This window comes from Pristiophorus japonicus, chromosome 7 (assembly GCF_044704955.1).
Source record: "Pristiophorus japonicus isolate sPriJap1 chromosome 7, sPriJap1.hap1, whole genome shotgun sequence".
Classification (NCBI taxonomy): domain Eukaryota; kingdom Metazoa; phylum Chordata; class Chondrichthyes; family Pristiophoridae; genus Pristiophorus; species Pristiophorus japonicus.
The window spans coordinates 59,657,322-59,681,605 of NC_091983.1; the positions used below are offsets into that span (position 1 = coordinate 59,657,322).

At 43.8% G+C, this 24,284-nt stretch overlaps 1 protein-coding gene across 1 annotated transcript in view; it reads left to right on the top strand.

Moving 5' to 3' along the window:
- The first annotated feature begins 956 nt into the window (after positions 1 to 956).
- Positions 957 to 24,284, top strand: part of grhl1 (grainyhead-like transcription factor 1) — a 95,400-nt gene continuing 72,072 nt past the window's right edge. Inside the window, exons 1-6 of the mRNA XM_070884982.1 lie at positions 957 to 1,037; positions 2,697 to 2,764; positions 12,716 to 13,097; positions 21,533 to 21,609; positions 23,110 to 23,266; positions 23,758 to 23,869. Of these exons, the coding sequence (XP_070741083.1) occupies positions 972 to 1,037; positions 2,697 to 2,764; positions 12,716 to 13,097; positions 21,533 to 21,609; positions 23,110 to 23,266; positions 23,758 to 23,869 (862 nt within the window). The 5' untranslated portion in view covers positions 957 to 971. The remainder of the gene's footprint in view (positions 1,038 to 2,696; positions 2,765 to 12,715; positions 13,098 to 21,532; positions 21,610 to 23,109; positions 23,267 to 23,757; positions 23,870 to 24,284) is intronic.

Consider the following 24,284-nt stretch of genomic DNA (forward strand, 5'->3'; position numbering starts at 1 on the left):
AGTGAGCATTGCTTGCTGTCCCGGCTGTGAATCCTGTGTGAAAGGCTCTGATTCAGACTTCGTGTATGTCGGAAGCAGTTATTGATTTGCCTATTGTCAACTAAGGGACAATGGCATGAAGGCGTTGGCTTCACATTTAAAACGGGATTGGCCAAACACGCCAATGGGGACTGTCAACCTGCAAAAGTAATCTTTTAGATGTCAAGGCTGAAGTATTTTGGGTTGTTTGTCAGTTAACAGATGCTTCAGGAACTACCATGACACACCCTCTTAACATACATACACTGACTTGAGTGATTTAGGACAAGCAAGTAATTAAGAGGTAATGACAATGAGGTGTCTCATTGTTCATATTTATTATTCGATGTATAGATGAAGTCATAAATCCAACACTTGCAGTATTCCAGATTGGACATAAGGATGGGGCCAACAGCTACTAAGAAATCTTTGCTGTGCTCTGTAGAGATGTCCAAATTGTATGTAGCTTCCTTATGTACATGATGGACATTATGCTAAGAATCTGTCGTACCTTCTGAGTGACTCAGAGATCCTGTGCACCTGAAGACAGAATGAAAGAATTACAATTAAATATGAAATGATGTCACAAGCTATTGTTGCCAAACTAGTTTTTCAAATACAAAGAGCTATTTGGACCAACTCCAAGACTACAGATTTTGCAATATTCTTGAAGGAGCTTGGCTAATTTGTTTTTTTGACTACCGATGAACGTATTTGTCTGTTTCTAAACTTATGACATAAGTATGGAATTTTATTTTTACAAACACATTTTCTCTTGATTCTTAAAGGGATTAAAAAGTTTTTCATAGGTTTTCTTCCCCCTCCTTTGCAGTAAAAGAGCAATTTTGGTGCTACAGAATGAGCAACTTTATCCCCAAAGGCGCTCCTATACCAGTGAAGATGAAGCATGGAAATCATTCCTGGAAAATCCCCTGACTGCTGCCACCAAGGCCATGATGAGCATCAATGGCGATGATGATAGCGCCGCTGCTTTGGGTTTACTTTACGATTATTACAAGGTATGTGATCCCAGCAGACGATATACTCCATACAGAGAGTGACACAGATACCGTGTTTGAATCTCGAGCCATGCTCAAATCACCCAGTGCTAGCTTAACTGCTCGTTGTTTGGTTTGGCTCTGCTAGTTGCTATTTTTAACAGACATTGTCCAGCACAACTGACCTCCGAATGAATGTGCTGCCATTGACGCCGTTTATAAATTGATTTTTCCAAATTAAATTGATTAACAAATATTGAAGGAATGGCCTGTAAAATATTTTGTTCTTTATTTGAACTCTTGGACTGCAGGCAGGTTCAAGGAAATAACGGTCCTCCTGGACCAGCTAGTTATCAGTTTATTTACTGTGACAACATTCTAGGGCTACTAGAATATCAAACACTGTGATATCAACCCTAAATGTAAAACTAAAATTGAATTAAAAATAAAAACTTTGAAACTCTTGAGCCCTGATTTTAACGCCAAGTGTGAGAGCGGTGTGCGGGGGCAGGGTGAGCAGAAAGCGTGCACGACCACACTGCATGAGTTCTCCGAGATTTTAACCGCCGGGCCTCATTTCCATGTGAGAAGTCGGACTCCCCTGCCTGATGGACATCGCCGGTGGGCGGGAGCGGGAGCGGGATTCCGGAACGCTCACTTGACGGACCAGTGAGCTTGTCTGGTGAATAGCTAAAGTCATAAAGACCACCAGGGTTCTAGTTTCAATCTTTTCCTGGGCTGAGTTCGCTGATCCTGTCCTCTGTGCTCCCTGAGTTTGGAGGTGGCCAAAATAAATAATCAGACAAGGTTCCTGCTGCAGATCACTAGCCAACAAACCCCTGCTGGAAGTGTGGACAGGATCAGGCATGGCTGTGTTGCCTCAAACAGTTGAATGCTCGCTGACATTCACCTTCTAGGCTCATACATGAAGGATAGCCAATCAGAGAGTTAAAAACACCCATGCAGCCGTGCCCCAGAAGATCAACACCTTCAGAGAGGAGAGGGAGAAAATCAGTCAGTAAAGCAAAGGACAAAAAAAAAAGTGATACTGCTTGAAATTAATTTTAGAAATTGAAACTGTACTCGCTGAAATTTAAATGCATTCACCTAGGATGTGTCGAATAAAGCATATAGATCCTTTTTAAATTAGAGGCTAAATCAGATTTTAGCCATCGTATGATTGGCTTATTGAGTGAAGCTGAGTTGAAATGTAAATGAAACCAGCGTTGCCGGGGGTCGATTCTAATTCAGTTTCTGTTTAAATTAAAGAATTTCGCTTACTTTGCGAGTTACTATTCTGTTTAAGTATAATTTTAACCATGTCACAGAAATAATAGGCTCTGAAATTATGCCGCAGATATTCGTGAATGAATATGAATGAATTTGTGCGAAATTCCTCCTTTTTTATAGAAAGGATGGGACAAAAGTGTATTTTACTTTAGGCAGAGTCTAACATAGCAAAGGGACTTTTGTTTAGCTTGAGGTTGACAACCGAACCCCTCGTTCAATCTGGTCAAAACTGTGAGTGACTCATGCAACAGGTTAACAGTGCATTAGTAGGCATTTTCTGGGCGTACAGCAACTAATCACAGAAAACTTTTGCTCTGCTTTCTGCCAATAAAATGACATTCATAACACGTTGATACAGAAGCATCTTAATACTTTTGTACTTTTTTTTAGGTTCCCAGGGAGAAGAGGAATATACCACTAGAAAAAAATTCCAATACTGACTCAGAACACAATAAAAGGTAGAGCTACAAAAGTATTATAACTATTGACACAAGTTTCGAATCATAGAAGGAGGCCATTCATCCCATCGTGTCGATGTTGGCTCTTTGGAAGAGCAGTTTAATTGGTTCCACTCTCCTGCTCTTTCCCCATAGCCCTGAAATGTTTTCCTTTTCAGGGATAGGTCCAATTCCTTTTTGGAAGTTACTATTGAATCTGCTTCCATCACCTTTTCAGGCAGTGCATTACAGATCATAACCACTTTCTGTGTAAAAAAAAATCCTCCTCAACTTCCCTCTGGTTCTTTGGCCAATTGGCTTAAATTTGTATCCTTTGGTTACTGACCCTCCTGCCAGTGGAAACAGTTTTTCTTTATTTATTCTGTCAAACCCCTTCATAATTTTCAATGGCTCTATTAAATCTCAAGTTGTTCTTTTTGTGTGAGCTCAGATAGCAAGTGTTGGTTGCCTGTTTAACCATTGCGTCAATCAGAAGCGAGCTTAATACCATGGACATTTTCCAGGAGGCTCCACTGAATGGTGATCATAAATGGGACTCCCACCTCATTTTCTTTTCTCCTTTCCAAAGATCCACACTCTTGACCTGAACCAACTCCCCGATAGACCTGAACTCTGCAAGTGGGTCAGTCCAGGATTGGCCGTGCACCGCGTCCTTAAGTACACCTGGGATGCAAGAACTCTCGCCCCTTACGTTTATGGGTGGATACTCCGGTCCCACAAACTTTGGTACTAGGTCGAAACTTGACTTAACCAGGTCCCAGCCATTGCTGTGAACTCCTGTCGGAACAACCGCAAATTTTCGGCCCTAATAATACTTCTATATGTGTAAAAGTCTTGTCAGCACACTTCATTCATGCTCCATATGTCACAGACCAGACATTACAGTTTATTGCAGATGCAAAACAATCTTTTTTTTTTAACAAAAGAAAGAAACCGAGTCATTGACATATTACCTGAAATTTGCAACCAACTACAATTAACTAGATTTGTTGATCTTAGATCAGTGGCATTAAAGGGACTGGTCAGTTTAGTAGGTAAGGGTTATACAGATGTTCCAAACCCCCAAGTCTCCCATGAGCAATGCTACGGGATATCCAACAGAAACTCTTTGAAGACCATCAGAAGCCTGAATATGATGCCCCAGTTGTTAAATATTGCGCTAATTCTGCAAATAATGGAGGATGTCGTATTCTGTATTTTAGTGCATTTGCCAATATTACCAATGACTCACATTGGGGGTCATTTTAACTTCTGCCGATAGTGTAAATTGGGCGATGTTGATTTGGCCACCCGTCATACACCTCTCTTGATTTTCGTTTGCATGACGTCCAACGGGAGAGGTGTATAATGGGCGGCTGATCTGATATCAGCTTTTTTACATTATCGCCAATAGTTAAAGTGACCCCCACCAATGTGATTTGGGATCTAGGTCATAGGGATATGACTGAAATTGAGTAATTGTAAAATAATCCCAATTTTGGCTAGCGAGGTTTAGAAATATCCATCCTTTAAAAAGATAGGTGTGAATGTCTTGTTCCTTCTGTGCTTGGATGAGGCACTTTCTGGGTAATACAATGGTTCCTGTGCTCCTGAGGGGATGGAAATATTGTCCTTTGTGCACATAGGCTGATCAGAGTTGAATGGCCTGTTGAGGTGCTGAAGTTTGGTCGAGTAAATTCAGTGATCATGTACAAGTTTCACAAGAATTTTATCTTCTCAAAGGTTTTACCTGTTGCTTCCCTCAGAAGTTTGAGTGGGTTGAGATGAGCCATGAAAAGGTAAATTACATACAGTCGGTGGAACCAACATACTTGATTGGCTGAATCAAGCATGATTTGTTATTCTTTAAGAATCGTAAATTGTTGACACAAGGCTACCACTCTCAATTCTTTGAACAAATTTGGAAGCCTGACCAGTAATCCCAGGAACCTCTGTGCTACAAAATGATGAATGAAGATTATGAATAATTACCCAAACTGACAGTGAGATCTGATGAACGTGTTTATTCTGTTGTTTTTTTTTATTGCAACAATTATTATTTCTCTCCATTTTGTTTTGCTCATTGAAGATTGCTCACCACTTTGCATCCCCCTCGCACTAGAAGGGGAGTACGATCTGGCATGCCGCCTTCTACACAGCCAACAACAATGCCGCTTTACGATCGTCCAGAAGGAGGCACAATTCAAACAGGGTGAGCTGGCAGCATCAGGCTTTTTTATTTTGCTTCCTCTGATATACAATGGCTGTTGTTATGTGGTGCTCCATCAAATAGCCTAATTGAGAACTAACTAACCTCAACCAAGTGGCATGGGCAGATTTGAGTATCCGTCAGCCCTGAGACTTGAACCAGCAACTTTCCAGTCAGGAGGCAAGTGTACTGCTACTGGTGTTACTGAAACATGCTTTATCCTGTTTAAAGCTCAAGTTTTAATTATTCAACGTGGTCAATCTGTAAGGATGACAACTTTTGATGAACAAAGGGATGTTAAATTAAGTTGAGGTGTTTCAGGTATGCTTATAGTATTTAAAGAAAGTTACACGCAAGTGAGAAACCTCTCATTACATTATTCCTTCTTTTTTTCCAAATAACTATTCAGCGTGTTTCTTAATTGGTTGCTCTGGAATAACACAGATCATCTTCTTAGGCTATCTGAATTGTCAGGGACCTTTAATGCTGCTTGGAATTATGGGTAGAAAATGTAAACAAGGGCTTTAGAGGACGCTTTCTAAAAGTTACTTCATGTAACTCTGATTTTGTTGCAAGCATTGCAGTTTTTAGAGGTCAGGAAATAAAAATTGCTAGTGAGGAGGGGAAAATCAACCAGGCTTAATAGCAACCAGTAACCGAGCTGGCATGCGCATGTACATGGACATCAGGTAAAAACAAGATTGGGTTTGATTGTGATAATCTCCATGGTTGAACAGTCTGCTGATGTGCACTTTCTAGGCTCATGCATGATTGCCATCTCTGCATTATACCTCAGTATGAGTCACATCCTTTGTGATGGAAGGGGAAAGATAATATTTTGATAAATGCAAAGAGTATGTTATTCCACTCGTATGACAAACATTTACATTAATATTTATGAGAATCTCCATTTTTACATTGACTTTTTTAAAGGAATTATCAGGAAAGGTTATTTAAACAGCACTATTTGTTAAGTATTAGTTCAGAAAATGCATTCTCTGTAAAAACTTATTTCAGAGTAAGAAGGTATAATTAATAACCTCAATCACTGCTACCTTCCAGTGTTTCAAGGCTAGGCTGTGGAAAGTAGTGAAGGACTGGAAGGCCAAGTGCTCAAATATGACATAAAAAAATATATATATAAGTATGGGAAATAAAAACAGGGCCAGCTAGAAATACAAGTTAGTCAAATAATACACCGCAGGATAGTAATTGTGTAATCCAGGACAAGAGTATTTTTTAAATGTTTATTGGTGATATGTGACTGACTGACAGCACAACATCATGCTGAATCTCTACATACCTTCAAGAGGGAGCTGGAACAGTTCCTGATAGAGAACACATAACGTAGAAGCTAAGTGCCTTTATAGATAACACTTGGCCCATGCAATCTCCTGGACTGATTTCGATCACCAGAAGGGGTCGAAGAGAACATTTCCAGAGTATTTTTTTCCCTTTTATTAATTCCGTTTTTTCCTGTATTTTTGCCTCTCCCAGGAAATTACATGGTTGTGAGGGTGGGTGTGAAGTGGTCAGTGAGGGGGAAGGGAAGAGGGAGAAGAGGGGGGGGGGGGGAAGAAGGGGGGGGGGAGGGAAGAGGGGGGGGAAGGGAAGAGGGGGGGGAACGGAGAGGGGGGGAGGAGAGGAGAGGGGAGGGGGAGGAGAAGGGGGGGGGAGAGGGTTGTGGGGCAGTGCAAGGGAGGGAAGAAGTGTTTCGCCATCACGATCCAGCTGTCGTCGTGTGGTGTTGGCTTGATGAACCAGCTGGTCTTTTCCTGTCCCTCATTTTCATATGCTCGTATGGTGTATCAGAAAAAACTCTCGCAACACTTAATATTTATTGTGTTGTTGAGTCAGTTCTCTGGGCCTGTTAATATATCAACTGTGCTTCTTTAATATTTTTAGTGGAAACAAGTAAATTCCCTGTGTGATGTGTACTTTTGCTTTATAAGTGAACCCGTTTTAGAATACTTACTGTTTTATGTCATCATCATCACAGGCAGTCCCTCAAGATCGAGGATGACTTGCTTCCACACTAAAAATGAGTACTCAGGTGACTGATGAACTCACTTTAAATGGTGAAAGATGCCCGTGAGTGAATTCTTTTAACGTGGGGTGGCCGTTGCACACCAGACACCACATGGGCTTGATGGAGCAAGGTCTTGGTCCAGTGGCAAGGGGATCCAAGACAACGGGAGACCAGGCTCCATCGCATGTGCCAATACATACACACAAACTCAAACATACTCCTACTGTCCTCCTTCCTTCCTCCTTCTACAGGACTACAATGTGAGCCTCATGACCTCACAGCCTCGCCATTGGTCCGTGCTGCACCTTCCCTTGGTCTTGTCCACGCTGCTCCACCTCTCCGCTCCTCAGTGCCTTGTCCGTCCTGTCCTCTCCTCTCTCCTCTTCCGACCTCCGGACCTTGCCGGTCATGCCCTCCGGATCTCGCTGGTCACGCTCTCCGCTTCTCGCCCGTCCCTCCCTCCACTCCATGTCCCTTCCGACCTCTGCTTCTCCTGCTCCTGTTCTTGGGTCCCAACCACTCCACTAGGCTCCACCATGCTCCAAGGGATGCCACCAATCATCTACCTGCATTCTGATGACGTTTAATTTTGTCGCCCACTTTGGTTTAGTCACCCTCTTGAGACCGATCAGATTGACCGTTCAGTGTCGGCTCCCTCTCCTGGGGTGGTCTATTTCACAGTGTCGGCTCCCTCTCCTGGGGTGGTCTATTTCACAGTGTCGGCTCCCTCTCCTGTGGTGGGCTATTTCACAGTGTCGGCTCCCTCTCCTGGGGTGGGCTACTTCACAGTGTCGGCTCCCTCTCCTGGGGTGGGTTACTTCACAGTGTCGGCTCCCTCTCCTGGGGTGGGTTACTTCACAGTGTCGGCTCCCTCTCCTGGGGTGGGCTACTTCACAGTGTCGGCTCCCTCTCCTGGGGTGGGCTACTTCACAATGTAGGCTCCCTCTCCTGGGGTGGGCTACTTCACAATGTAGGCTCCCTCTCCTGGGGTGGGCTACTTCACAGTGTCGGCTCCCTCTCCTGGGGTGGGCTACTTCACAGTGTCGGCTCCCTCTCCTGGGGTGGGCTACTTCACAGTGTCGGCTCCCTCTCCTGGGGTGGGCTACTTCACAGTGTCGGCTCCCCCTCCTGGGGTGGGCTGCTTCACAGTGTCGGCTCCCTCTCCAGGGATCGGCTCCCTCTCCAGGGGTGGGCTACTTCACAGTGTCGGCTCCCCCTCCTGGGGTGGGCTGCTTCACAGTGTCGGCTCCCTCTCCAGGGGTGGGCTACTTCACAATGTCGGCTCCCCCTCCTGGGGTGGGCTATTTCACAGTGTCGGCTCCCCCTCCAGGGGTGGGCTGCTTCACAGTGTCGGCTCCCTCTCCTGGGGTGGGCTACTTCACAGTGTCGGCTCCCCCTCTGGGGTGGGCTATTTCACAGTGTCAACTCCCCCTCCTGGGGTGCGCTACTTCAGTGTCACCATCCCCAGGTCATTCCGAAAGATTACTCACATTTTTTATTTACTGTGTCCTACTTTTCTACATCAGTTTCAATTCCGTAGCAAGTGGCAGATTTGGGATATTTCCATTCATTTGCAAGGCCTCCTTGTTTTCATAGAATCATTGAAGTTACTGCACAGAAGGAGGCCATTCGGCCTATTGTGCCTGTGCCGGCTGACAAAGGGCTATCCAGTCTAATCCCACTTTTCAGCTCATGGTCCATAGCCCTGTAGGCTACAGCTCTTCAAGTGCATATCCAAATAGCTTTTTAAATGTGATGAGGGTTTCTGCCTCTACCACCCTTTCAGGCAGTGCATTCCAAAGCCCCACCACCCTCTGGGTGAAAAAGTTCTCCTCCACTCCCCTCTAATCGTTCTACGAATTACTTTAATCTATGCCCTCCGGTTTTGATCTTTCTGCTAAGGGATCTAGATCCCTCAATTAAATCTCACCGTGGCCTCTTCTGTTCCAAAGTAAACAAACCCAGACTATCCAATCTTTCCTCATAGCTAAAATTCTCCGGTCCTGGCCACATCCTTGTAAATGTCCTCTGTACCCTCTCTAGTGCAATCACATCTTTCCTGTAATATGGTGACCAGAACTGTACGCTGTACGCTAGCTGTGGTCTAAATAGTGTGTTATTCAGTTCAAGCATAACCTCCCCGCTCTTGTATTCTATGCCTCGACTAATAATATCCCGTATGCCGCCTTCACACCTTATCTACCTGTCCTGCTAACAGGGCTCTGTGGACATGCATTCCCGTGGTCCCTCTGTTCCTCTACATATCTTAGTGTCCTGCCATTTATTGTGTATTCCCTTGGCTTGTTAGTCCTCTGTAAGTGCATGACCTCATATTTCCTCTGATTGAATTCCATTTGCTCTTTTCTGCCCACCTGACCAGTCCATTGATATCTTCCTGCAATGTACAGCTTTCTTCCCCACGCCAATTTTTGTATCATCAGCAATCTTATTAATCATACCCCTAGATTGAAGTCTAAGTCATTGATATATACTACAAAAAGCAAGAAAACGCGTACAACCCCACTGGAAACAGCCTTCCAGTCACAAAAACACCTGTTGACCATTACCCTTTGCTTCCTGCCACTGAGCCAATTTTGGATCCAACTTGCCACTTTGCCCTGGATCCCATAGGCTTTTACTTTCATAAGCAGTCTGCCATGTGGGACCTTATCAAAAGCCTTGCTAAAATCCATACAGACTACATCAAACGTGCTACCCTTATCAACTCTCCATGTTACCTTCTCAAAAAATTCAATCAAGTTAGTCAGACATGACCTTCCCTTAACAAATCCATGCTGACTGTCCTTGATTAAACCATGTCTTTCTAAATGACAATTAATACTGTCCCTCAGAATTTTTTCCAATAACTACCTGACTGGCCTGTAATTACTTGGTCTATCCCTTTCTCCCTTTTTAAACAACGGTACAACGTTAGCAGTCCTCCAGTCATCTGGCACCACACCCGTAGCCAGAGAGAATTGGAAATTGATGGTCAGAGCCTCTGCTATTTTCTCCCTTGCTTCTCTTAAAAGCGTGGGATACATTTCATCCAGGCCTGGTGACCTATCTACTTTCAAAGATGCTAAACTCCTTAATATTTCTCCTCTCACTATGTCTATCTCATCTAATATTTCACACTCTTGCTCCTTAACTACAATGTCTGCAGTGTCCTGCTCTTTTGTGAAGACAGACGCAAAGTATTCATTAAGAACCATACTCATGCCTTCCACCTCAACACAAAGGTTACCATTTTTGTCTCTAATAAGCCCTACTCTTTCTTTACTTATCCTCTTGCTCTTTATATACTTATAAAATATCTTTGTGTTTTACTTGCCAATAATTTTTTATTCCCTCTCTTTGCTTTCCTAATTTCCTTTTTTAATTTCGCCCCTGCACTTTCTAAACTCCTTTAGGCTTTCTGCAGTATTTAGCTTTTGGTATCTGACATAATCCACACGGACTGCAGCGGTTCAAGAAGGCGGCTCACCACAATCTTCTCAAGGGCAATTAAGGATGGGCAATAAATGCTGGCCTTGCCAGTGACCCCCACATCCCATGAACAAATTTTTTTGAAAAGCTTCCCTTTTTTACCTTATCTTACCCTGTATGCCCCTTGACATCCAGGAGGCTCTAGAGTTGGAAGTCCCACCCTTTTTCTTTGTGGGAACATAGGGCCCAAATTTCCCCATGAGTTTCACCATTGTTTTTGGTGTAACTTGATTTTTCTGGTGTATCTTTTTAGTTGCAAATATGGCCATTTAATTTGCGCCAGTGTAAGTGAGTTAGTTAGGTTTTGTGTTAGGTCTGTTTTTTTTTCAAAAGAGGGCGTTCCCAGCCACTTACACCATTTATGCCAATCTGGCCAGAAAAAAGTTATACGAAACTAACTTAAGGCAGCGTATGTGTCCACTTTTGTCTGCACAGAAAGACCTTACAGTTAAGGAATCGGTGCAAGTAACAACATTTCAAGCACCAAACAAAGCACAAAACAAAGCACAAAAAGTAATAAGCAATTAATTAACAAATAAAATAGAAGGAACCCTGCACCTAAAGCACCAAGACCAAAGTAATAAGCAATCAATAAATAACAAATAAAAAAAAAATAGAAGGAACCCTGCACCTAAAACACCAAAATCAATCAGTAAATAACAAATAAAAAATAGAAGTACTACCTTAGGGAACGCAGCGGGCCGCTGATGAGGGAGCCCATTCGGCCAGGGCTAGGGACAGTGTGCTTCAGCCCCTCCCACACAGCCTGCAGCGCGCGTTTGCCGAAACAGCCTGCCAGAAGCTATTGCACATGTGCGCAGGCTCCAGCGTGCATGTGCAGAGGTCCCGGCACTTAGCTCTGCACCCCTCTCTTCATTGTACGCCATGCCAGCTCCACTGATGGCCCGAGAATCGGCCATGATTGCAGGGAGTTTTTTCGGCGCTGCTTCTGAGGTAAAAAGTCGGCAGGGAGCTCGGAGGTGCGTGGAAAAAAAATTTGGGCCCTTATTTTCTCTGAACACTTACTAGCTCCTCCTTGAATGCCTCCCACTGCTCTGACACGGATTCACCTTCAAATAGCTGTTTCCAGTCTACTTTTGCTAAATCACATCTCGGCTTAGTAAAATTGGCCTTTCCCCAATGAGAACTTTTACTCCTGGTCTATCTTTGTCCTTTCCCATAATTATGCTAAATCTAAACCACCAAAATGCTCTCCCATGGATACCCCTTCCACCTGCTCAGCTTCTTTCCCTAAAACTAAGTCCATAACTGACCCTTATTGGGCTTGCTTTGTACCGGCTTAAAAAAAAGTTCTCCTGAATGTATTTTAAGAATTCTGTACCTCTATTTTTACACTGATTCTATCCCAGTTAATATTAGGGTGGTTGAAATCCCCTGCTCTTACTGCTCTTCTCAGAAATTTGCCTAAATATTTGCTCTTCTCCCTCCCTCTGACTGTTTGGGGGTCTATAGTACACTCCCAGCAGTGTGATTGACCCTTTTTTTGTTCTTCAGTTCAACCCATATGGCTTCATTTGATGATCCTTCTAATATATCATCCCTCCTCACAGTTGTAACTGTTTCTTTAAGAAACAATTACAGCTGTGATAAAGAAAGTTAGGAAAGTTTTGATCTGCTTTTCTCGCCAGCCGATGAATGACCTAACTTTTCAACAAATCTTTCGGAAATGCTGGGCTTGCGAAACAAAAATTACAACTTTGTCACATTTTGAACAAAATCAGATTGACGAAGCCTTCCTCTTCATTTCACTTCACGACACTTCATTTATTTACTATAATGGAAATGGTAACCCTTTTTAATAGTAAGAACAATGGGGTCAATTTTGAGTGGCCTCGCCTGACGTTAACGGGTCAGTAACGGTCTGAAAATGGGGCAATGCAGCTGCCGCCATTTTAAAAGCGGCCTATCCCCGGATGTCTAAAGTACTCACCTGATTCAGGTGAGAGGCTCCTTTTTAATATGGAAATGGGGGTCCTGTGATGGATCCTCAAGATCATGGAGGGGGTGGGGGAACTTCGACACCGGAATGGGCGGTTGATCAGCGCACTCCACCGGTCAAAATCTTCACGATGTTAAAATAGAGCCTGCGCATTTTGAGAGGGTTAAAGAACAAGTTGAGAAGGTAAGGAACAAGTTGAGAAGTCAGCCTGGATATTTGATGAGTGCTTTGCTATGTTGTTGCTGTATTACAGAATTTTTGCAATTACCCTCTTGTCTTTTCAAGGAGTTGCGTGGCATCTGCAACGGATCAACCAGTCATTTCCTCAGCGGACTGCCGAGTGCATCCACTGAGAGTTTTGCCGGTCAATTTGGTGTTGCCTGGCCATCCCATAGGACACGAGAAAGTGAATCATTTTACAGCCCCAGACACTACTGTCACTGTCTCCGTCACCACAGTACCATCCCATTCCATCAAAACAGAAGTGCACCCTAATAACTATTCAGTGGGAATCCCACCAGTGGTGTATGCCAGCGAGCATCCTGAGCGCGTTGTCATCTATGACCGAAATATGCATGGTGAGCACTTCCCCTCAACAGCACAGTCTTCACAAAGAAGGACTCCGGACACCACCTTTACAGAGACATTCAAGGAAGGGTCTCAAGAGGTAAACCAGACATATACTTATTGCACAGCATGATGCAACTTTGTTATTTCTTTGCCTCTCTTATGATGGAATGATGTCCCTCTATTTTAACTCCGGTTGCCCTGAGGACAGGTGGGAGAGGATCGCCTCCCAGTCCTCTGTTAATACTGCTTTGAGCCTGTGCTATGAAGTCTGTAGGAGTGTGCCTGGGATGACTGAATTTCTATCCTTGCTGATGCGAGTTCGCAGCAATGTGACGGAGATTGAGAACTCGGCAGAATTGGATGGGAGGAATTCAACTAGGCTCCCGTCAATCCACTGTGCCATCAAGTGGTGTTCCAATAGGCCACGACACATACCACTTGCGGCTTTGTTAATCGAAGCTGAATCTTAATGCGCCATGTAATCTGATTGCTGAGTTTACTCAGTGACCAGTAAATCACTGGGCATGAAGTTTATATTGGGTGGTTGTGCAATAATGGGTAATAGCAAATCAGCAGCCCGTTCGACAACCCGGCCGAAAAGAAAATGAGGCAAAGGGTAAAACAAGCTGCTGATTCACTATCGCCGCTTTGCGCTAACATTGATGAATTTCACCCCCATTGAACCTGCGGGATCATTATGACTCTTCCTTACTCACTGTCTTCACATTCCTCCCTTTGCCTCTCTGTGGGCGGCTGGCTTCCGCTTGGATAATTACACAAAATGTGATGAGTTGCAAGCGGCCTCAATGGGAACAAATGAGAGTACTGTAATGTTCCTTGTATTGGGGCATGCCCGGGTTTCTGAATATTTCATTGGATTTTGAGAAAAATGCCATTTGTGACTTTAAATGGATTTAGGGATGCAGCATTCAGGGGCATTTGTGCAAGCTTGTGTCTGCAGTTATACTCCTTAAGTTCTCTATCTGAATGGGGCTGTCGAGAATCAGCATTGCGCTGGCAGCACGAGTCCCAACTGGGACGTCCCAAATTTGGGCTTCCAGCCTCTACCTGCAGTTCACTCAAATACTCCGCGGCCTGAATGTAAGTCCCGGGAGAGGAGGTTGGAGCTGACAACAGGCGAGTGGTGGTCTCCTAATCTGAGGAAGAACATTCTTGCTATTGAGTGAGTGCAGCGAAAGTTCACCAGACCGATTCCCGGGATGGCAGGACTGACCTATGAAGACAGACAGGATCGACTAGGCTTATATTCACTAAAATTTAGAAGAATGAGAGGGGCTCTCATAGAAACATATAAAATTCTCACGGGATTGGACATGTTAGATGGAGGAAGAATGTTCCCGATGTTGGGGAAGTCCAGAACCAGGGATCATAGCCTAAGGATAAGGGGTAAGTCATTTAGGACCGAGATGAGGAGAAACTTCTTCACTCAGAGAGTGGTGAACCTGTGGAATTCTCTACCACAGAAAGTTGTTGAGGCCAGTTTGTTTGATATATTCAAAAGGGAGTTAGATGTGGCCCTTACAGCTAAAGGGATCAAGGGGTATGGAGAGAAAGCAGGAATGGGGTACTGAAGTTGCATGATCAGCCATGATCATATTGAATGGTGGTGCAGGCTCGAAGGGCCGAATGCCCTACTCCTGCACCTATTTTCTATGTTTCTATGGGCTCAAGTTTCAGCCTGATTTGCTCCTATTTTTTTGGAGCAACTAGTTTAGAATGGAGCATCTTAGAAATTGCAATTCTTGCCATTTAGTTTGCTCCAGTTCTAGTCAATTAGAATAGTTTCATTTTGGAACAGATTTTTTTTTTCAAAAGGGGGCGTGTCCAGCCACTTACACCTGTTTTGCAAGTTTAGGCAGCGAAAACTTACTCCAAACTAACTTAGAATAGAGTAAGTGTAGATTTTTGTACGCTCAGAAAAACCTTGCCTACACTTAGAAATCAGGCATAAGGAACGAGAGATGGGGGCGGGGAGGGAAGTTTACAAATATTAAACACTCCACTTTTACAAATAAAGAGCCATCATCAATAATAAATGATAAATCAATAAATCAATCAAAAAAATTTTTTAAAATAAAATATAACAAAAAATCAATCAATAAATAAAAAATTATTTCTACTCACCTACTGCAGCACCGGGAGCCCTCCAACAGCGTGCTTGGATGGAGCCCCCTCCAGTGTGTCTCTCTGTCTCTGTCAGTGTCTCTGTGTTTCTGACAGTGAGGTGGGGAGGGAGGGAGAGGAGTGGGGAGGGAGGGAGAGGAGTGGGGAGGGAGGGAGGGAGAGGAGTGGGGAGGGAGGGAGAGGAGTGGTGAGGGAGGGAGAGGAGAGGAGTGGTGAGGGAGGGAGAGGAGAGGAGTGGTGAGGGAGGGAGAGGAGAGGAGTGGGGAGGGAGGGAGGGAGAGGAGTGGGGAGGGAGGGAGGGAGAGGAGTGGGGAGGGAGGGAGAGGAGTGGTGAGGGAGGGAGAGGAGAGGAGTGGTGAGGGAGGGAGAGGAGAGGAGTGGTGAGGAAGGGAGGGAGAGGAGTGGTGAGGAAGGGAGGAGAGGAGAGGAGTGGTGAGGGAGGGAGAGGAGTGGTGAGGGAGGGAGAGGAGTGGTGAGGGAGGGCGAGGAGTGGTGAGGGAGGGAGGGCGAGGAGTGGTGAGGGAGGGAGAGGAGTGGTGAGGGAGGGAGAGGAGTGGTGAGGGAGGGAGGGCGAGGAGAGGAGTGGTGAGGGAGGGAGGGGAGAGGAGTGGTGAGGGAGGGAGAGGAGAGGAGGGGTGAGGGAGGGAGAGGAGAGGAGGGGAGAGGAGGGGAGGGAGAGGAGAGGAGAGGAGAGGAGGAGAGGAGGGGTGAGGGGGGGGGAGAGGAGAGGAGGGGTGAGGGGGGGGAGAGGAAAGGAGGGGTGAGGGAGGGGAGAGGAGAGGAGAGGAGGGGTGAGGGAGGGGAGAGGAGAGGAGGGGTGAGGGAGGGAGAGGAGAGGAGGGGGAGGGAGAGGAGAGGAGTGGTGAGGGAGGGAGAGGGTGAGAGAGGGAGAGGAGGGGTGAGGGAGGGAGAGGAGGGGTGAGGGAGGGAGAGAAGGGGGTAGAAGTGGGAGGTGGGGGGGTGGGGGAGAGAGGCTGAATGGGCCGGGCCGCCAACGCGGGGCGGGGGGGGGGGAGCGCAGTGGGGAGGGCGGGGGGCTTGGGCAGGGCGGAGGGGGGAGGGGAGGTGGCGGGGCATGCCAGAATCTAGGAGTGAGTTGACAGTCATCAGCATTCACTCACATATGGTATTAACAGAGGCCGGAGGCAAAGTCATCTCCTTAAAATTGTGCGTGACATAAAGGGAGGCTAAAAATAACTAAACAAAATTAAGGGCTTATAATTTTTTCTTTAAAGACCTCTGATTAAGAAAGAAATGCTTGTATTTACATAGCACAGTGAATTACTTTTACAAATGCAGAGACTTATTATTCATCTAATTGCTCCTACTGACTGTGCGCTGGACTGGGATTCTATCTCCATTCTTTAAATGCTAATTGATGTTGGCCTAATTTGCTGGAATCTGTAAGGAAACCAATTCCATGTCTGAATTCATTTTTATGATGACCTTTTACAAATGAAATGCTCCTGTTTTGTGAAAATAAAACATTTTTTGTTGATTGTTTTCAATCATCAATCACAATATTATTCACCCACAACCTAATGTAGGACGTGTGAATTGTTTTTTGCATATTCTGAGAGAAATTGGGTTTTAGAACAAAATTACATGTCATCTTGCTTTTAAACTTATTTGCCCCATTTAACAAAATATACTGCATTATTATACAGAGCTTGAAGTGCTGCCCTTTTTAAAAATATAGACCAGAAGTAAATCATTTTTAATCATTACATTGGCTTTAAATCCAGTATAATCACTCTCTTAATCCATGTCAATATAATTTCTGTTTTCTTTACCCAGTTTGTTCCTCAGTGCTATATTATATAAGTCCTTAATAAACATTGACAAAGTATTTCAGTTGCTTTCAAAAGCCATGGGGCCAGAAATTGAACCTTATTATGCCTGTTTTAGAGGGGTAAAATGGGCACAACGAGTCTCAATTTTGGGGACCAACATCCTGCACCCCAAGGATGCTTGAAAGGCATCCAACCCGAAATTGAGTCTGGCTACTTTTCAGGCAACCTTGCTGACGCCTAAAACAGGCATTGGGTCCCATTTACATATGCAAATGAGACCCAACACCTGTTTTCGGCCCCCTTACAGAAATTGGTCTGCGATGAGCAGGTATTGGGCCTGACCCACTCAGGGTTATTCAGTAGCCGCTATGGCCTCAGCAGTGGCCACCAACAGAATGATAGTTTATAAAAAAATAACTTCTAAAAGGTTGCTGTGGAGCCAGGATGACCAGGAGTACTACTTCCCTGACTCCACAGTATTTGTGATACTCCCCTGCCTCCGCCCCCATCGGTTCGGACTTGCCTTCAGGCCGCTCCCGGCAAGCGGACTGTCATTCGTGTAGACAAAATGGGCGAGCTGTATGTGGAGGCATATTGCCCAAATTCAGCAAATGAGGCAAACCTCGGGCCTCCCGATTGGGGTGCATGTTCCATGCCAAAAGCTGGCCATGATCCATGCCAAAATCTGGCCATGATCAATCTCTATCCTTAGGTATCAATCAAATTGATAAGATAAGTTATTATATAATACTGCCTATTCAAGTCAAAAGGGCCCCAAAGGAGGAACCTTAGCTAGTGGAGAGTCATTTGAACTGTAGTACTGCCATTTGAAAGCTACAGTAACTACTAATGTGAACTATGCAGTAGCTTCCTGGCCATTCTTCTTGACTGGATTCAGTATGCTTATCTGCTTGATAGAAGGAATTTCCCAGAGTCTGATCACCTAATGTGTCACATACATTGATGAACAGTTATACTCTCATGCAATCACCTTGCAAACGTAGCAACATTAGTTAAAATATTTTGTTAAAAATGTGCAAGTTACGATAAGAAAATAAGTCAGGTTGAACTTTTTTACTCAATGAGTTGTGAAAAAAGTTATCAAGGAAGTCAATTGAAGTAGACAGCATAGGATCATCCTGATGGCTCGCATTTAAAGCTTGAGTCTCAGAGTCATCAGACCTGGAGAGGCCGAGAATGAATCCCTGGTCTGTTCTGATTTGGCTGTCCTCAGTCACACCAGTAGCAGGGTTGCTACAACTGTTTGGAAAATAAAAAAATCAGCCAGGGTTACTGCTTCTGATCACAATACAAATTTGAGGGGGGAAAAATTGGAGAGAAACAAAATATAAATGGGTTCCAGAGACAATTCGATGCATCACTAGAGAGAAAGTGAGAGAGAGAAAGAGAGACAGAAGGGATTGCAAGGTATGACAAGATGATAGGCATGTTTGAGACATAGTAAAAGGAATAGGAATGTTCTGGCTGGCCTCTCACTCTACATAAACTTGAATTCATCCAAAACTCTGCTGCCCATACCCTAGCTTGCACCAAGTCTCGTTCACTTATCACCTCTGGGCTCGTTGACCTACATTGGCTTCCAGCCCAGCCACGCCTCAATCTTAAAATTTGCATCCTTGTTTTCCAATCCCTCCATGGCCTTGTCCCTCCCTATCTCTGCAACCTCCTACAGCCCTCCAGCAACTCTGCATCTCGACTCAATTCTCAGCTACCTAGGCCCTAACCTCTGGAATTCCCTCGCTAAACCTATCCACCTCTCTCCGCCTTTAAGACGCTCCTTAAAACCTACCTCTTTGACCAAGCTTTTGGTCATCTATCCTATATTCTCCTTATGTGGCTTGGTGTCACATTTTGGTTGATTACGCTCATGTGAAGTGCCCTGTGTAGTTTTACTGCATTGAAGGTGCTATATAAATGCAAGTTGATGATGTTGGGTCTGATAGCATTTTTCAGCTATAAAATACTTTTGTGTTCTATTTCATAATATAGAACAATTACGCCATCACTTAGAGCAACTGCACACCAAGGCTATAATTAATTAGAACTTTCCTAGTCTGACTAGAAACTTCCATTACAGCACTTACCACACCATTTTACAGTAATCTAGTACATTCTATAACAAATAACGAAACAGGTTATATCACTACAGTGGTTCCCATTTGCCACAGTTGCATATAAACAATACACTAGAATGGTTTATATGTTACATATAAATGCAGCACACCAAACAGAGAAAATAACAATAATTTAGCCATGAATCTCAGGCTACAAACATGAATCTTATCCCTTCTCATTTGTGCACATCATATATCAGCCCAATTATCAATAATGCAGAAAAACTATTATCTTTGTCCAGTTTTATATCTCACCTAAACTCCCAGCTATTTATATATGTACTAAATTAGGACATGTTGGTGAGCTGATGTGTTGAGTCTCTGACACATTCAATTGTACTTATTTTAAACTACATTAGCCAAAGTGCAAATGTCTTTTATGTTCCAGTATTATCTTCAAAGCCACATGAATCCATGTAAAGATTAGATCAAACAGTCTGCAAGGCAGCCTGGACCTATACTATCCTTTGTTTTCTGCCTGCAAACAATCACATTTCTCATTCTGTGAATGTATGTGGAATACAAAATCAGATGCAGTCTGACAAACAAGTTAGTAAGATTGGAGTACACTTTCTGTGAGAGTTCTCCTGGTCTCCAGTCATAACTTTGGCAGCATATCAGCGTAAACCTTGGAGAAATGGTATAAAGAGCCATTTGTGCTGTTTCTCCTGAGGTTTCTGCCAATCTTCCGCCGAAGTTTACAGTTCGACATTGGGAGAATGCCACTGGAAAATTTGGGGTAGAAATTCGTCTTCATCAGTAGTGTAAAACGTGTGGTTTGGCATTGGTCACCTGTGTCAGCTGTGGCTCAATGATGGATCTCTCGTCTCCGAGTCAGAAGGTTGCCTGCTTTTCTTCAAATAGTGGTATGAGACCTTTTAATGTCCACAAGAACAGTCAAACGGGAACCTCATTTTACCATCTCGTCTGGAAGATGGTACCTCTGACAATGCAGCAATGCTCAGTGCTGCACTGACATCTCAGCATACATTTATGTACTGAAGTCCTGGAGTGGGGATTGAACCCACAATGTTCTGCCTCTGAGGGAAGAATGCTACCAACTGAACCAGGCTGACCCTGTACCATCAGTGCACAGCCTCCACAGGGACAGAGCAAAGCTTCTAACTGTATGAATGCAAACATGTTTTGATGTCCACCCTGGATTAGCAAGTAGTAAGTACACGGATACACATAGAATTTGTGCTTCTCAACCTAGTCAAGAATATTGACCATTCAAGGAAAAATTGTTTTTAAGTTTATCCACCAGCTTTAGTCTATTTATAGATCAGAATCAGACTGAAGTTAGTTAAGAAGCTATTGAAAAGGATACATTGCTCAGTGCAAACTGTAATAAAGAATGTGATCGAAGACTTTTGCAATAAAGAAAATCTGTTTTTATTGCATATAGAACACCAAAACTCTCTATGAAAACTGATTTCTGCAAACACAAATTCAGTCCATACATTCTTACTGAAGAAGATCTAGTTAAGAATGCTGGACTAGGAAGGTACCATTTATGGCATGCAATAATCGGGGGGGGGGGGTGGAAATTGCATTACGGATGCTTCCTTCAGACTAACGCCTCCAACCCGAAAAAATGTTACGAAAATATCTAGTGGTCACGGAGGCATCTTTGATTCCGGTCGGAGGCCTTCATTCGATGTGCCGCGTACAGGGAGATGAATTCCCCGTATGTACAGAAATGCTGGAGTCACGTAGGCCGGGACCACTAATCACTAGGTAGTATTCTCATTGATAATAATGGGAACTCTGTTTTTACAAGTTCCCATTACTATCAATGAGAATAACCCTTTTAAACAAGAAACACATCATCATAAATTAAAACAACCTCTCGTATTTAAAATTAAATGTAATAAAATGTTTTGGAAAAAGAAAATTGGATTTTTTAATTGTTTTAATACGGTATAAAATAAACTTACCTTAATGGACAGGGTTTTTGACATGAAAATGAATGATTAAATTAAATTTTTATATGTTTTAACACTCTTTATGCTGATAAAAGTAAGCTGCGCTTGCTTTTACCAGGCATAAGAATTTGAAGGACATTCGCTGGGCATGAGTTGGGCAAATAGCCCAATCTCTCCTGCACGGATGTCCTTCCTGCGGGGATGAGGAGGATCTGTCAAGAGAAATCTTGACAGATCAGAAAAGCTGGTTTTCGGCGCATGCACATCGCGCCCAGTAAACCAGCTTTTGCGAGGCCTCGTCGGGTCCGTGAGCACTTCGTACGGACCCAGGGAGGCCAGAATTGCCAGCCCAATATATGTTGTATGGTTATCATTGCTTTTGGGGTCGGGGTGAAATTTTACAGAACTTTCCCTCGGAAAGAAATTGGAGCCCACGATAGGATAAATAGTATAAAGTCTGTGGAAGGAGTGCTGTCATGGGTTGAGTGGCCTTTTTTCATTCCATGTTTCTCTGTTTTGTTTCATCAACAGGTGTTTGGCTTTCCTGCTGATCTCCACATTCGAATGCCCACCATGGGTTCAGAGGGGTATGCCTTTGATCGAATGAGGTATGTATTTAAAATGCTCCTATCACCTTTATGTGAGAGCTATTATTTCAGTAGTAACTCTCGTAAGTCTGAAATGTTCCTACATTATGTGTATGCAGCCAGCAATGGCGTGTGATAAATGGATAATACCTCGTATCAAGCAGGAAAGTAGGATTGGACCCAGGTGGCTCATGTGGAGGGAAGCACCAGCAAATGCTTGATGGTCAAATGGCCTGTTTCTGTGATGTAACATTCTATGAATCTATTGCGGAATACAGAACGCGATCAGTACTACTTTCTGTGGGTCATTAGCTGTTCAACAAAACTTCAAAATGGCACTCCACATCAGAGAGTGTTGGCTATAACCATAGCCACTCCGGCATAATAACTATAGCTGATCTTTCTGTGGTGTCGGGATCAGAAAGTACATTGTTGCTTCATAGCTGAGACAATGTACTGGAAATAATCAAGAACCCCTCATGATGGCTTGTACCCTATCACAATGACCGACACTCCAACAGTAGCTTGATCTTTAATAAATAAAGACCAATATTTCACACGAACAATGAGCAGAGAACCTTTACTTTTGTGGGATTCTCAGGTTTTCTAGATGTTCCATGGATGTAATCGGTGCTGTTCAAACATTAGAGCAATACGGAACTGAATGATGTTTGGCAAAAAGTGTTTGTTTTTCTGTGGACAATATGTGCACAGAAAAACAAAGGATCAGGAAAGGCCGTTCAGCCCATCAAGCTCATTTCTACCACAGACCAATTACAATCTACCTTATCATGGACTTCACCGCACCAATTTAATTTGCTGAAGAAAAACACCAAAATACCTCATTTTTAGGTACGCCTGGTCCTGCTCCTGGCATGCTATCTACACTCCTCATTAAGCCAAGGTTGGTCCCCTGGCTTGATGGTAATGGTAGAGTAATGGGATATGTCGGGCCATGAGGTTACAGATTGTGATGCAATACAATTCTGCTGCTGCTGATGGCCCACAGTAGCTCATGGATGCCCAGTTTTGAGCTGCTAGAGCTGTTCTGAATCTATCCCATTTAGCACGGTGGTAGTGTCACACAACATGATGGAGGGTGCCCTCAGTGTGAAGACAGGACTTCATCTCCACAATGACTGTGTGGTTGTCGCTGCTATCAATGCTGTCATGGACAATGCATTTGCGACAGGTAGATTGGTGAGGACGAGATCAAGTAGGTTTTTCCCTTGTGTTGGTTCTCTCACCACCTGCTACAGACCAGTCTGGCAGCTCCTTCAGGACTCGGCCAGTTTGGTCTATGGTGGTGCTACCGAGCCACTCTTGGTGATGGGCATTGAAGTCCCCCACCCAGAGTACATCAGTTGAGATCTCAGGGCAGCGAGAAACTACATCCTATGCACTCAAGAATTAGAGATCTGTGTTAATTATTTCCAAGAGGAAATACATATACATATGTAAGCTGAGTTGAATAACTGAGCATTGGCTATATGGTTCAATTTTTTATTTGCTATTTTATAGAAATACATTTGAATATGTGCTGGAAGCCTCCAAGTCCCTTAAACAGAAGACAGGTGATGGAACTATGACGTACCTGAACAAGGGGCAGTTTTATCCTATCACACTCAAAGAAATGGGTCCCAACAAAGAAATCCATCACCCGGTCAGCAAAGTCAGAGTAAGTGTTAATGTTTTGGATGAAGTTCTATGTTTTATTGTAATAAGTTCTAATTGTTAACTGTACTAGTACTCTAACTCAATTTAAATTTATTTAAAAAATAAATAATTTTTTTAAAAAGCACTTCTTGGCATAGTCGTTGAAAGAAGCATCCATGTTGTGAAATATTTTTACTACTTAGCTGAAGCCCCAACCCCTCTAAGTGGGGTAGATTTTAATCTTTGCAATAGTGTTAAATGGGTGATAGCGAATCGGCAGCTCATTTATCATGCCTCCCGATTTTATTTTTTCATTGTCTTCTGAAGAGTTGTAAAACGGACTGCCGATTGGCTATCACCAGTTTTACACTATCATAGAAAGTCAAAATCTACATCAATATTTTTAAAGGATTGGATGCAGGGATTGGAACAAACCACATAATTTACTTTCTGTGAAAAATAGTCCTGGTAGAAGTTTCCACTTCCTTACCATGAATTTTCTGTTATTTTCAGAGTGTGATAATGGTTGTTTTTGGTGATGATAAAATCCGCGATGAGCAACTCAGGCACTGGAAGTACTGGCACTCCCGGCAGCACACTGCAAAACAGCGCTGCGTTGACATTGGTATGGAACCTGAAACTTCTTGCCTTCAGATATAAACCACTTTGTTTAAAGAACTAACCATTTAGTGGGACGGTGTGGTGCAGTGTGCTAACACACTGTCCCTTGCTGACTGGGTCTCTCGTTTTGACTGTGGTCGTCAATGAGAAATGATATGTATTGGTCCCCCCTGGAAAATAAAGCATGGGTCACCTCCTTGATGCACTTGTGGGTGGCTGACTGTGAGATGCGTGAAATGTCCACGGTAATACCCTGGAACAATCCTGAGGCAAAGAAGCTCAGGGCACTTGTCACTTTTACAGCCACTGGCAAGGCAGGGCCCCTTGATACAGCAAGTCTTCCTGCAGGAGGTTGCTAATGTCAGACGACCTGCCTTGAGAAATGCCGTCTCCTCAAACATTTCTCGAAAGGCCACCCT